This window comes from Nicotiana tabacum, chromosome 21 (genome assembly GCF_000715075.1).
Source record: "Nicotiana tabacum cultivar K326 chromosome 21, ASM71507v2, whole genome shotgun sequence".
Taxonomy (NCBI): domain Eukaryota; kingdom Viridiplantae; phylum Streptophyta; class Magnoliopsida; order Solanales; family Solanaceae; genus Nicotiana; species Nicotiana tabacum.
Window position 1 is genome coordinate 3,353,411 of NC_134100.1, and position 15,382 is coordinate 3,368,792.

Sequence of the window (15,382 nt, forward strand, 5' to 3'; positions counted from 1 at the left end):
CTTATTCATAAAATATATACTCCACTAATTAAAAAGTTAGTTAAGTTCAAAAGTAAAGGCAGACTATTGTATTTTTCTCAAACATGTACGTAATTATTCAAAATATAAATTTTGGATGAAGGAAGAGATATTCACAATCGTGATCAGTTACAACAACAACGACGACGACCCAGTATAATCCCACAAGTGGGGTCTGGGGAGGGTAATATGTACGCAGACCTTACCCCTACCCCGAAGGGTAGAGAGGCTGTTTCCAGGAGACCCTCGGCTCAAAAAGCAACAGGAGCCGATATATTAGTACCATAAAAATGCATAATAAAATAACAATCGTGATCAGTTAGTGGCATTAAAATCGCATGACTTTCTATATAGTTTTTCGTCACGCATGAAAAGAAAATTACAAAAAAAATTGCGTATTTCATTAGAAGAAGCTTTGAACATTGGATAGGACTTTAGGAGGAAACACTCAAATGTGGTTCTAAACTTTCACACGCTAACATGATAAAATTGAGTGTCCTTACTCTAATAATTTAAGCTTTTAAATGAAATAATTACACGCTACAACATAATATTAGAGCAGACAGAGGTCTTAAATTTGAGTTTTATTACCGCTCATTATCATCCACGTATTTAGCCGAAAAGAATAAGTCACGCACATACTCGACATGTTGAGGACATAATTAAGGAAATTTGGGTTCTTCTCGTTTTCACTCATTATAAAAATAAATAAAAAATTCAACATGAGTGGCTCAGGAAAAAGAATCAGACACACATGTGAAGAGACGTTTGAATCAACCATTGAATCAAAAAGATAACGAGCAAAATAAATCGGGTTCAAAAGTTTTACACACACACACAAAGCTTCGTGCATACATCTTTTTTTTTTCACAAAAATGCAACAAAAATCTCTTATGCTCATCAAGTGACCATAATTTCAAAGGTTTCGCCTAACTCTACCTAATAACAATTCTTTATGCATTAAATTGAATGTCTTGTTTCATGTTTTTAGAATGTTAACTATTATTACTATACTTTAAAATTACATTTTACATACTTTTTAGGTGTGAAAACCTGAGATTCTACTGTAATTTTCATGTACTTTTTTTTTATTTCATAAAAATTTAAAAGATTAAATAATTCTATCTTTGAAAACGTAGGTCTTTTTCTTCTTTCTATTTGGTATTCAAAGGAGCATTGACATCAAAAATCATTAAGCAGACCTACCTTGCCTTCATGTTGTATCTTTAAAGGTATTGAAATTGACCATAATACCAATTTCCTTCCTCCTAATTTATGGCTTCTTGAGCCGAAAGTCTATCGGAAACATCCTCTCTACCTCACACAAGGTAGGGGTAAGGTCTGTACGCAGTTTACCTTCCCCAAAATCCCACTTGTGAGATCACACTAAGTATATTGTCGTTACTGCTGTTGCTTTGTCAACGACAGTTCAAACCCACAACGTGCGTCTAACTTACACATTACACGTCCCAACTTTACACCACTGAACCAAAGCTCTTGAGACTATGCTAGGTGATGGAGTACATTTTTATGGTAACATATTGGTTATCTGCTTATGCTATCTCAAAACAGCAAAGATAACAACATACATCAGACTTGAGGAATAAGAAAAAGGCCAAACTTCTAAAATATTAAATACTCAATCTGGCGCGATAGCAAAAAGCCACGCTTTTCCAATGCTAAAATTTGAAACAAAGCAGAATCACCCTATACAAAATGTTTCCTTTAAAGACCAAAATGCTCTTCTCAAATACGTTATTACAGAGGAAGACAGCCTAAATATTCAAGGCTAGGCTCCGCCATAGAAGCTTTCAAAGGCCATTCGAAGGCCTAAATAATCCGTACCCATTTACACCACACGCCATGTTTGAATAGTCAGGGAGGGGATACGGGTGACTACCATCAATATTCACATTCCTCATCCCAAGAAATGACGGATCAGAACCTATCATTTGCCACTGGTTAGGAACTAACCCATCAATATGATGTCCATTCATAAATCGTGGATCGGGCTGCAGAATCATATCACTAGCACTATCAAAAAGGCCTCCAGAATAGTTATGCTGGAACATGTCATGATGACTTCGTGTTCGTTCAAACCTACAAGAGCTTGATGAGGCACCTAGGTCAGTTGGGGTGCCAATATCACCTGGGAATGTGAACACATGATTTAGATGCTGTGATCCGCTGCTAAAACTTTGAAAGCCCAAGTCGGGTATAGAAGCCCTTCCAATCCCATGATCATCGTTCAGTAAGTCGTTAATAATATCAAGATGAGGAAATTCATCAGGCGATACACTCTGGGACTGGCGTCCAGACGTGCAAGCCAGAGAATCAGGAACGTGATCATGTGTTCTACTGTTTACAGTCTTGAACATATCAAAGTTCCTAATTCCATTTGATGCAGAAGGATGATGTTGAGATATACTCCTGTTACTGTCCCTTTGGGGACACTCCCATTGCAGTCCATTCTGCAAGCTGCCATTATTCACCATTCCATATGAAAAACTTGGTCTCATCGAGCAAGGTTCTGCTCTTTCCAAACCATGAGGTAAAAATGATGCCCCAGAAACCAGTGGAGGTTGTTGTTGAGAGTACGAATGTGATAGGTTAACTGCTGAAATTGGAGAATGAGGTTGACTAAAACTAGCCGGACTTCCAGAAACAGGACCACCCATAATTGCATTTCGGTAGGACTGAGTAAGATAGCTGTGTGTTGCTGGAGAAGGATCGGGACCCAATCGGCCAGCTGCACTCACTGAACGAGCCAGTGATGGTGTTGTCTGAACCATGGAAACAACAGGGGCAGCAGGCCTAGGTCCAGGAACTAAAGGATCACACAATGGTCTGGACACGGCGGGCACTTGTTGCCATTTGAAATTTTCTGTTGTAGAAGAGACTGTTACTTGTTGAGACGAGGACTCCCCAGTCATAATACAAATGGGCTGCACTGAGGGCTTATCCTTGACCCTTGGCTCTACAGCTTTATGCGGATCAGCTTTCAATACCGCAGTTTCAGATGAATTAGACACTAGAGCTGATTTATCAGCTAGCTTGGGACCATCTGTAGAGGATCTTTTAACCAAAGCAGGATCACTTGTGACAGAGATCTTCGTCTGTGACTTCTGCTGAACAGCAGAGCCTGCATCTTTTGGAGGGCTTCTCCGAGAAGACTTGACACTCGGCTTCTCCATTGAAGGTCTCTCTGTCTCGGCCTTTCTCTGCTGCAAAGCTACTACTTCCTGCTCAGAGTAAGAAAGTAGCATGAAATTGGTATTAACTGGAGACAAACAGAATCACAGTGTCTAAGAAAAGACATTTCCCAATAAACTCATTGGAAAGGCATACGCATCTTAACAAATAGAGGCAATTTACCGGCATTTCGAGAATACTAATTGCCTACATGAACAGTAAGAACACGAAACTAAGTCTCCGTGAGATTTTTCTTTCCCTGCATTTCGTTTTTTGTTTACCATGAACTTGAGGTTTTATGATGGCAATGTGGTGAAATAATGAGGGATAAGAAAGAGAGAGAAAAGAACCAAAAATAAAAAAAAATTCATCAACATTAGGTGGTCTCTCTTAGGTAAAAGTATTTTATGACGATTCCAGTTGGTTCTTCAGAAGGAAAAGAGGGAGTGCAGGGAAGATAATAACCTTCTTCACCTTTTGCTGCTCATTCGACGAAAGCACAGTAGAATGCGACTCAGATCCAGGTGCCCCGCAACTTCTATCACTTAGCTGTCCTAAGTCTGAAACAGCATCTAATGGCTGACTTAGTGTTTCACTAGCCCAATCAGCCGCATTAGACGTTGACTTGTTTCTTTGGTTCTTCCCTCTGAATAGTTGAAGCACCACAATTTTAGAATACAACCAACATTTCAAATATATTTAGACTATGCTCCCCCTCCCCCCCCCCCCCCAAAAAAACATAAAGAAGGTTACCTGCTAGGTGATTTCTGATTTTTATGGTTAGCCGAAGTCCATCTGCAAGGCCCATTCGAAACCACGGAAGGAATCGAATCTGTGGAACACGTCGATGAACTATCATCCATGACGGAAGGACTTCTCCTTCCAGCTAACCCATTTTGCACAGCTGAAAGGTCACTTAACCCACTGCAGCTAGTTTCCGTGGAAGGATGAACTTCTGAGCTGTCAGTATCCCAATTGACAGGACTTGCATCTCTGTCTTCAGAGTCAGGATTAATAACCTCTGGGACACAATCAATTGAATCAGAAACATCAGATACAGCTTCCAGTATATCTGGTTTTCCAAGTACTGCTTCTCGCTCCTCATTTATGTACTCGTTTCCTTCACCAATAGGCCCATCCTGATCAATTTTATATAGCTCCATGGATCCAGGTTTTTCATCAACACCCTTATCCTTTACTTTGTGATTATTCCGCTTCTGCTTAGCCTGACATACAAAGCAAGCACGATAAATGTATCTGTCCTCAAAGCAAAGGCCCTAATTCATAGATAATACCAAAGCTTGTTTCTTGTCCTGCATACATAAAAAAAATGCAATACCTGCTTTTTCTTGGACTTTTTTTCCTTTCCAGATGCTCGTTTAGCTTTCTGTTCAGTTTCTGCCAGCCAAGCAGCTTCCTCTTCACGGATGAGCTCTTCTTGCCTCTTTAAAGCAACAGCCTCCTGATACGCAACCTCTATTTTACTACAGAAGATAAATGAAAAAGTCATTGTTAATTAAAATTGCAAGAATAACAAACTGCCGCTATTTAAGAAAGTACGAGACCTCACATTGAGGAAAATGCAGTTACTGATGCCACTCTTAACTATTTATGTTAGTTTAACGAACATTCCAGCATAGCAGAAGAATCAATTAACATTAAATCAAGGTCATTAAAGATAAGTGCATAATACCTGCACGTATGAGTGTTTGAGTGACGTGTCATACAACATGAGCTTCCCCTTTACCTGATCCTATATAGAAACGAAGCACCAACTACTGGTTTCCTTTATTTTCTACCAATCAAGTGACATCAGCATGCATAGAAACATGAGGTAAAACCTTTAGGTTGTACTTAGGTGATCCAGCTGACAGAAGTAAGAATGGATTCAAGAGAAGTCTACTCCTGGACCTCCTGTGGTTGAAGTAAAAGATAACTGTATGAGGGCTACTAAGGTCTGGATTGGTTTGGAGCAAATTTGATTCTGAAATTGTACTTCCAAAAGGAAAAGATATTTTGTTTTGCTGGAAGCGCACCTTATCCAACCGTGAGGCCAAACCAAATTAACTTCAATCCAACAAATAGGTGGACTGGACGACATACGTATTAACTTTTGCCACAAAATAAGAGAAGTATATTTAACCAACTAGTGTACACTACATAAGTTGTGCATGAGATGATATTACAGAACGTCACAAAATATACTAAACTTGGAATTAATGTATAATTGCTAAACTAGAATTAAGAGAACTCCTCAATACATCTCAAGTTTAGACAAATAGGATTCAAGAGAAAATTACAACCTAGACTTGAAGTATTCCAAGCTAGATCATGAAGATGGGTCAGACCTCCAAACATGAAATGGCCTCCATGCAAAAACACGAACCAAAAAGCAACAGAATCTATACGTTCTAACCATTTAAATAGCAAGGCCAAAGAGAAACTTTTATACCTAACCAGCAGTTTATATATTATATCACAATTAAGTGACTAAAATGCGCAAATAATTGATCAAAAGAGTTTTTACCTGAAAATCTGTGCTAGGACAAATATTTCAATGGTTCGACGACCTAATTCAGTTAAACGCCTCTCATCACGCTCAATTGTATCTTTGTTAAACTCATCTCCAGAAGTGCCATCCTGAAACAAAAAACAATGGTACAATAAGCAAGTGTCTATGGGGTATGGATACATGTTATCTGCTAAAAAGATAGATAAAGTGCAAGCATGCAGAACATGAGCCACAAAGTTCACACATAGCTTGCAAAATGTGTGTTGTTGTTTTTTTTTTTTTTTTGGGGGGGGGGGTGTGGGGATGGTGTTATAATAGGTAAAAAAAGGAGGATTCTAAAATTCTCCTTTTAGACACCATAAAATTCTTCACTGGCCCAATGCCATAAAATTCTCTCAAATATAAATTCCTAAATAGAAAAGCACTCCAGTTGACAGTTACCACTGGCAAAAGGTGTATTTTTATTCTTGCTGAAACGCAGAAGTTTATCGAGGAAACGAGCTTAACATGTGTCCAAACAGATCAAGGACTACATGTAACTGCTTGTCAACGATCACACAATGATACTGTTACTTATTGGAATTTGATAGACTCCTAAATAACAGGGCCAAACTAAATACATAAATAAGCAACAAACAAATCCAAGAACACACAATAAATAAGAGAATCTTAATCTACTATCACGCGTGATTAATACGAGCAGTCTGATAGCATTGAACATTGCCAGAAAGAGACATCTTAAATTTAAATGTTGACCTCCAGTCAATTGTTGGGTAACATTCTTATCAATTGTGAATGCCAATATCGCGCGCGCGCGCGGGGGGGGGGGGTCCGTTTAGCAGTAGCACTGCACAACTCAAGCTATAACCATGAGAATATATCTGGCATATAGCTTCAACAATGGCATTATGTCACTCACCTTTGTTCTGTTTTGAGGGCCTTTCTCATCCTTTGGAGGCAATGGCTCCAATGCAGCACTCTCAAGCAATAGCAAGACATCATCCACCAACACAAACATGTTTTTCTCCATACGAACAATAGGAACCAGTTGTTCATCTGCATCCGAATATTTTGCTTTACCTTTCTTGCCCATTATCTGGCCTTCAAGAGACTTAAGCCCGCTGTACAAGGAGTCCATAACAAGAGTAGAAGTAACCTCCTTCTCTATGAAAAAGTTCTTGACAACCACTTTTAAAATTGAATCTGATCTCTCCTTGGACATGTCGCACCTAGAATTTTGGTCCATTCCCAGCCAAAAAGCACAGAAGCTGAAATTTCATCACAAGTAGTCCTTTAGGTGAAAATGCTGAGAAATTTGACAAATGAAATACTGACATCAAAATCTTAAGCATTTCTCCTAAGGAGATGAGGAACACAGTTTATTCAACATAAAACCATTAACCATGAGTCACAAGCCACAAACAACCCAACTAGACTAGACACAAAAGAGAGCACAAACCAAAGTAGACGATAGTGCCCTATGGAAACTGAAAGCCCCTAAAACATGGCCAAAAGTAAGAATATCGTCATCCCTACCTTGACCATCGAGCTCTATCCTCTATCAACTTCCCAAGCTTTACTCGTCGCTCTTCCACGAAACGGCGGCAGATTTGTTCCACATTAGTCAAATATACCCTAACAAGCTCCCTTCGATATTGACGGTCAAGGCAACGAAAGGGATGTTCTGGTTTCTCCCTACAGACATTAAACAGAGATCATAGCAGTTTAGCATTGCAAGGATCATAGCAGTATAAACCAACAATCACTGTTTGAGACCCATTCAAGCATGAAGGGGGCTGCTTAAGAGCAACTTACTGGAAAATACTATAAAGGACAGTACTTTCTATTCTCAGAAAGAATAATTCAAAAAAGAACTGCTACAATCCTCAAGCTAAACTAAAAGTTCGATTGAAGATTTATGTAAAGTAAATAGAGCCTTCCAATTGTGACATCTTGTTGCCTTGGTCTATTATGGTCTAAGTTGCTAACTGGTTCAAACTTCACAATATGTAACAAGGGCACTGCACTCATGTTCATGTTGAAAGGCACTTTTAAAAACACTCAAGAAATGCATCAAATTCCTGTCATACTCCAAAATTCTTCATTAACTGTTTGACCACCATACAAAATGTCCTCAACAATATTTGAAGACACTTCCTCCTACAATTTTCTGTTCTATATTTTCTCCCTATGATATGCAAGTCAATAAATAATAGTAAAATATTACAAGGATAAAAGAACACAAGGATGATATGTCGAGTTAAAAAGATCGCTGAATTGCCTGGTTAATATTTGTATCATATATATAGTGTGCATGTATAACTTTTTATTAGATTAATCCCCATATAAGCTATAAAAAATAGAAATTTTGCAAAACTCAATTCAATGATGTTTAGTTTTCATGTCAGTATGTCCATCTCAGGTCATATGCCATGCTCGGCATGTCCACATCTCTAACCGATTTGCTGCTCTTTTATTAGGCAAAAGTTAAAAGAAAAGGTCAACTAGCTGCCCCTTTTACACCCCATACACAAGCATACATCAGATATCACTTTGACATTTACCACAAAAAAGGCGGAAGAAGCATGCTATTAGTGCATCTGCTAAACCTCTTTAAGGTAAAACAAAGGGTATATGCATTTGAACAAAGGGTATACGCATTTCTGCAAGCGTTCATCTAAAAAGTCTCAAATAGGAATGGCTTGCAAAAGACCTGATTACTTGAACTTGAGCTTTTATTATGAGCGTATCAGCATCAACAAAACCATCTAAAACTTTCGACAACTCCATAAATTTTTTCCACCCCCAATCATGCTCTTTCTTCCAGAAACGATGTAATGTATCTGCAAAAATTTGCAACTGTCTATTAATGTGAGCACGAACGGAACCAATAAATTCATTGCAAAAAGAACAGACCCAACAAACCAACCCGAATACTTGGACTTCTTCGGGTCTTTGTTCACCACAGCAATAGTGAATTGAGCAAAATGACCCCAACCTGTTACCAAAATAGGAACAAAACATCATAATCATAGCTAACACATCAATTTCTAGATAGCTTGTGATGAACTATCAACATTACCACACCTGGAAGGAGCTTGTCATGATTAGCCACACAAAGAAACAAAGAGAGATGGTTGCAAACATCACACCCCTGAGGATAAATCAGAATGTACCTGTCGCAACAGTTGGAGCAAACATTTGTCAGTCAATTCCTAATTCATCAACTGGTAATTTCCATTCAACAATAGGTAACGAGCATATGATGATACAGCAGATGTTGCTGCAAATGCATGCCCCCATGGAACTTCCACTATGATAACAAGAGTAGCAACCTTGATAACCCAAACTCCAAATTAACAATTACTATCACCAACCTCTACATCAAAACAACAAGAATATAACTGTTGTGCCAGCTAGTCAGCCATGCATCTGCCTCGAACTAAGCTACAAGTTTATTTGGTTCAGCAATGGACAAGAGGAAGGGAACAGGAATAGGACTTAATCATTACTTTCCTTACGTCACCCATTAACCATTCATTTCTAGAGGAAAGTAAGAGAGTTTACTTTTTGTTCAGTACGTAGTAAAAACGATTTTGTGATTACCATTTAAGTTTCCCAAGAATTGGAGAAAGGTGACGTAGGGAGTTATCATGCACCTCAACTATTTTTCCAACCAAACCACGAAAATAACTCTCAATTCTCCTCTTTTACTTATGTTCATCCTACTAACATAGCTTGTGTTAAAATGATACTAGCACTTAATGAAGAACTACAAAATAAGAAGAGTTAATGTAGCATTATAAGTTAGAAAAGTAAATATAACACAAAATGAAAATAGGTAGTATAGCATTTGATATAAGAGGATTAATTGTTGTTCCTGTTAATACAATTTGTAATAACTTTTTACATAAGTAAATTATAGTTACCGGGTGACAAACCACTCGAGTAAGTCACGAGTCATTTTCTTAGCCAATTCTCTTGTTTCAAGTCTTTCTCTTAGTCTATTATCAAGTCAATCAGAGTATCACAGGTCTGTCATCCAGTCTAACAGAATCCTGACCTTATCAACACGTCCCGTTTCCTCTCAGTCTAGTAGAAACTAAACAATCTTAACAGTCTTCAAAATGTCTCAAAGACTAATCAAAAATTACCAAGAGTACCTTCAAACAAAACGCATCCAAGCAAGCTCAGTCCTTTCACCTCCACTACAGTACGTATTGGTGACTCTACATTTTTATCTCACAAAAGTAATAGAAATCTTTGGATAATTGGTTCTAGTACTTATAATCATATTACTGGTAACCATTCCTAGTTTACTTCCCGGAAACAATGAGGCAGCTGAGAGGCAGCTGTTATAGTCTGCTAAATATGCATTGGACATTCTTTATTGCCTACTTGAAGTACGGAACCCGTATTTACAATCTTTACTTCTCTATTATATTGTTAGGATTGGGTGGCCAGGTTAACACCCCTCGTCACCTCTGTACCTGAGACAGATGCACTGCGCTACCCAGTGCCTAACCTTGTCTCCCCTACTCCTCTTATGGTTGTGCCATATTAGCACTTAGTCCGTTTGTTCAAATGAACAAACAGCAAAACATCCTTATGAGACATCCTAGAAGTCGGTATTTATTTATAACAAGCTTGGTGCATAAAAGTAAACGCTTGTATTATATGCTCCAATCCGAAGAATGGTGGTGGAAAGCATATTGGCAATTCATGTGGCATTGGAAATAAGAAGACTCAACATAGCCTAACAAATGGTAATATAAGTTAATATAGCATTAGAAATAGGAAGAATACGATACAGGTAGTGCAGGAGCGGATCCACCCCTTAGGATGGGGATGGTATGGCACCCGCTAGGTTGATAAAATTATTATGTACCTATATTGAAATTTTCTTAAACTAGGTTAAATATATGATTCTGCCACCCGTTGTTGCAAACTAAACAAAGATGCCATAGTTGGGAGACCTTTTTGAACGCTTTTCTTGTGTGACCCAAGTTCGAATTTATGTTAAACTTTATTTGGCTCCCTTTTTTGTGCTTTTCATTTCCTTTTGTCATAGTCGTTTCCCTTTTCAGTTATCTCCCAATTTCCTGCTTGCCTTTTTATTCTTTTTTATATTTCTCTTTCCTTTATTCTAGTATTAGTTTTTCTGTGACTTCTAGCGAAAACACTCAAAAAGAAACTCCAAAATTTTAAAATCCCATAAATATAAGCATATATTTTAGTCTCAATTTTGCGAAGTTTCTTCTTTCAAAATCGAAAGACTTGGGTCTCAATGGAAATTTTAGATTATGATCCGTTTTAATTTTTCATAATTTCTTCTATTTATTACTCCCTCCGTTCCAGTTTATGTGAACCTATTTCCTTTTTGGTCCGTTCCAAAAAGAATGAACCCTTTCTAAATTTGGTAACAATTTAGCTTAAAGTTACAACTCTACCCTTAATGAGAAGCTTTTATAACCATACAAATACTTTGGGCCCCATTTGGACTTGTTTAGGACCACAAATTCCAAAAGTCTTCATTTTTTTCTTAACTCCGTGCCAGTCAAACAGGTTCACATAAATTGAAACGGAGGGAGTATATCATAAAAAATTGTGCTATTCTATGGATGTTAAGTTCAATTTAAATCTCTTTACTATCAAATTGTGATGAAATTTTGTAAATATTGCTTAGAAAAAACATGAAAATTATGATTTTGATTTTACGAAATTTATATATCATCTAATTCTACATTTACTTATGGGGGCGTAGTTTACCAATTGAAAATGTTCTTTTATTTTTCTTGTTTAATTGGTGTAATTTTCTTATTGACGATGTTATTCTACTTGTGCAAATTATTTTTTAAATATACAAAAAAAAATTCCATTAGTGGAAGTGTTGACTTTACTTGTGATGTTAATTAAAGGTATGATTCCGGCATAAAATTCTAATTACGTTTGTCTTAGACATTTGAGATGTAATCTTCATATATGCAAATAAAAAACACCTACTAAGTTGACTCGAACAAACTCAAAAGAGACGGAACCCAACCGAATATATGTTCCTAACAAACTCTATATTAGTCATTACAAGGTGTATATTAAAGAAAATTATGACACCCACCATCTCCATATCCTAAATCCGCCTCTGAGCTAGTGTCATTATCATTGTAAATAAATGGATGCATTGTTATTCTAGTTAATATAAAATAACCACTCTTCTATCAATATAAAGATACAAGCCGCCTTTCTTAATCTAATCTCAAGAACTAACTAATAATATAGGGTTGCACATGGAGGCTTACTATTAAGATTCTAAAAGCAGTTTTAAAATGAGCTTAAAGTTAAACAAAACAATTCTTCACAAGAACATCATACCATTTGTAGCCGCCAACATCAAATGCATTACTGCGAAGTTCTCTCTTGTTAATTTGCGAAAACTTATCAATCTTCCATGTATATTTCCCATATAGCTCAGAAGGTTTAGGGCCTGAAGACAATAAAAGAGGATAACTGAATAAAAACCAAAGGTATAACTGAATAAGAATGACACAGAGTTCCATGCAAAAAGAAAATTCTCAATTATAACTCAAGCATCATATCTCAACCCAATAGGCAAAAGGCGCATTATTTTGCAATTTCGATCTATCACTTAAACTAAATCTTCTAACTTTATATCCTTATTTATTATCAAAATCAGGAAGCTGGGATAGTGCTAAGCAAGTAAGCAGACACTATGAATCTGTGATATCCTTTAAGTTATATTGATTTAAAAGGTAATAGCCACTATGATATCTTCTAAGTAAAAGATACAACTAGACTGCAATAGCTTTTTTCAACAACTATGTAATTAGGACAAAAGAGTTGTCTCAATTTCACTAGAGCTGAAAAGTGAAGAACTAGAAAAATTAGGAAAGGGTAAAACAACGGAGCGGAGGCAGAGAATTGTGAAAGAAAGTAGCTTTAAAACCAGAGTATACTGGATCTACCATGGACGAAATCACCCATCAATGTATATTGTACAATCCACCTAACATCACTGCTTATATGTAAGATAGCAGAAATAGTGTCCATGATTACAAAATCACATAGACCTTGTATATGAAATACAGTAATGATGTCCACTTTTTGCATTAGGGACTAGAAAAGGGACAGTAAAAGAAGATTTGAGAATATTAGAAGCTACTTTGACTGATTAACTTGGGGGGAGGGGGGGGGAGAAGGAAATTTTACAAGGAAACTAAAGACAAGGAAAATACAAAGAACTAATTAAAACACTTTCTAAAAGAAACTCTCAAAGAAAATGGTATACTAGCCTCCTACACCAAAGAGAGGAAAGAAATATTCATCCAAAAAGAAGGAATTCTGGCAATCTAGATAACTTTACATAAATATACGCAGATAAGTCCAGCCCTCCATAATCAACAGTGAGACTCCTACACAGCATATCACTCTTAGCATAGAAAGAAAATCCTAAAGAAAGCGAAAACATCGTGTACCAAGTATTCATCATAAAGAAACCACAATACCTTAAAAGACTGAAGGAAATACTAAGAAATAAAATATCACAAAGTCATAGACTATCAAACATAAATTTGAATGAATTGGTAAAAAGAATTGGAGACCCAAAGCAGTGAAAGCACCATACCACCATCGTCGTCATCATCACAATCCCAGTAAGGAGGCGAAGTTGATGGAGTTCCATTTTCTACCTGCTCGGATGACCTCCATTCCGCCAACGCTTCACTGCATTGCTGCTGCCCGCTCGACAATCCCTCATAAGACCTTCCTGTCCCTGCCTCCTCATGTGCACTTGAAGCCGCCATTTCTCACTCCACAACTCCCACCAAGCTCCTGCAACTTCACCTGTCCAGTACAAGCAGATTACACTTCTTTACAGACTTAATTCAAAAAGTTAAAAGCAATGCAACACAGCCAACTCTGCGTTTAATGTATCTTAAAAATCCTCAGACCCAATAGCAAAGCCAGGAATTTTGATAAGGGTGTTCAAGATTTAAATATATATGTATAAAAAAGTAATATTTTACCAATATATTCAGTATAATTATCCGACAAGGGGTGGCTAACTGACAACACTTCAGACCGATGCATAGCACATTGGCGAAATTTTACACATTCCCAACTGGGAGATTCCAATAGAAATTGAGAATCAATAACAAGCAAAATGGAGCGAATCAGATAGTGACTATCATAGAACCAACTCAACTAAATTCCTATTGAGGCATAATTATTATCTTGTCTGGAAATGAAATCTCATCAGTAAATTCTTTTTATTAATGACTGTAGTGTTTGGGCCTCCCAATAAACCCTAATTCCACGAAACTTTCCAATAACAATTTAGCAAAAAGAATTGAAGTCTAAAGTCTATCAAAAAATAAATTTTAAAAAAAAAAACAGAAAACATATCAGCTAATTATCAAAAACCCAGTAAAGAATTAATTAATTAAACCCAATCGAAATAAGATCGATAAAGTAAGTGTAAAAAAAATCAAAACAACCAATTTCAGAAAAGGATCGAAAAAACGAACTTCCCGAAATACCCATGAGAAACCCTAAAAAGGCAAATTAAAACACAAAGCAAGGATTTAAGAGAGCAGAAGCGAATATCGGAAAACAGTGACAATTTTAATAAAAAAGAAGATCGATGTAAAAGGAAGCAGTACCTGAAGCAGAGAATTAGAGTTTTTTTGTCAATGGCGAATGGAAGCTGTAGAGAAAAAAAGATTTTAGAGGTCGAAGAAGAAAGCCGAAAGGAGGAAATTAATATGACTATATATAGTATGCTACGAAATTTTTACTTTATTTTTATCTTGTGACCGTGTGAGTAATAAGGCACGTGTGAGGCCCTATAATTGCCATATTTTTTAATTTTTATTACATTTGGGATAGAAGGAGAAAGAAGATATTGAGAATTAAATTCACACTTATTGAGATTATGTGAATATTGAATTCACACTTATAACGTTAAAAAAAATTTACTTGTATCATTGGATTTGAATTTATTATTTAGTAAGAAATAAGACGGGGAATTCTAAGTTAGAGTAGTCGGCTCTAATTCTGACTCGACCAATTTGATTATATTTTAGTTTGACTCGATTATAATTGGAGTTCGGATTTGATCGAGCGTCTTAGAAGTTAACATTAACGTTTTCATGGTAAAGAATCTTAAAGTAGGGGCATATTTAAGGAGAGAGGTGTGGATTTACGTGAACACATGCTTCTCTTCCTAAATCATGTATAACAATATTATATTTCCTTAAAATTATTTAGATATATGTGTATACCTAAGCTTAATGAGTCATATGGTATAATAATTATTGAGTGCATCTTTACAAGTAAAATCGAGGTTTCAAATATCACATCTATTTTGTTGTCTTTTTCTTCTTCTTTTTTGTAATTAAGCTCGGAGGTTCAAATCTCATGTCTTTATTGTTGTTATTTTATTTTTCTAGAATTGGATCTACAAATGGAGGATGGGCATGTGTTGTGTCCCCTCTTACCTTTATTAAGGTATTTTTGTTTGATTGTTTATTTCTTTTAAAATCCCCAAATGTAATATACTACATGTTAATCTACTAAATGATTGTAGGCACCTACTGAGACAGCTGCATGATCCGTCAGTAAGTCATGCGTACAGAGAGCAAAATA

The 15,382-nt window shown here is 36.6% G+C and overlaps 1 protein-coding gene across 3 annotated transcripts; it reads right to left on the minus strand.

The window, feature by feature from the left end:
* Window positions 1-1,614: 1,614 nt before the first annotated feature.
* Window positions 1,615-14,499, minus strand: LOC107762086 (TNF receptor-associated factor homolog 1a-like). Of its 3 annotated transcripts, none has more exons than XM_075242434.1 (13): window positions 14,398-14,499; window positions 13,362-13,579; window positions 12,092-12,203; window positions 8,810-8,898; window positions 8,652-8,720; window positions 8,436-8,565; window positions 7,259-7,417; window positions 6,642-6,990; window positions 5,738-5,850; window positions 4,550-4,694; window positions 3,964-4,436; window positions 3,685-3,856; window positions 1,615-3,260 (listed from the first exon to the last, which is right to left on the minus strand). In XM_075242434.1, the coding sequence occupies exons 2-13, from the start codon at window positions 13,537-13,539 to the stop codon at window positions 1,830-1,832; spliced, it is 3,420 nt and encodes a 1,139-aa protein (XP_075098535.1). In that variant the 5' UTR covers window positions 13,540-13,579; window positions 14,398-14,499; the 3' UTR covers window positions 1,615-1,829. The 3 variants fall into 3 exon arrangements, with proteins under 3 accessions (XP_075098535.1, XP_075098534.1, XP_075098536.1); XM_075242433.1 differs by having other exon boundaries at window positions 3,676-3,856; XM_075242435.1 differs by lacking the exons at window positions 8,810-8,898; window positions 12,092-12,203; window positions 13,362-13,579; window positions 14,398-14,499 and having other exon boundaries at window positions 3,676-3,856; window positions 8,639-8,723.
* Between the last annotated feature and the right edge of the window lie 883 nt (window positions 14,500-15,382).

Excerpts from the sequence above, each read along its gene's own strand:
- LOC107762086 (XM_075242433.1), bottom strand. The coding sequence starts at position 13,539 with ATGGCGGCTTCAAGTGCACATGAGGAGGCAGGGACAGGAAGGTCTTAT. Across the intron at positions 8,721-8,809 it reads TCATGACAAGCTCCTTCCAG|GTTGGGGTCATTTTGCTCAA; the intron begins GTGTGGTAATGT and ends TTTTGGTAACAG. Across the intron at positions 8,566-8,651 it reads GAAGAAGTCCAAGTATTCGG|ATACATTACATCGTTTCTGG; the intron begins GTTGGTTTGTTG and ends AAATTTTTGCAG.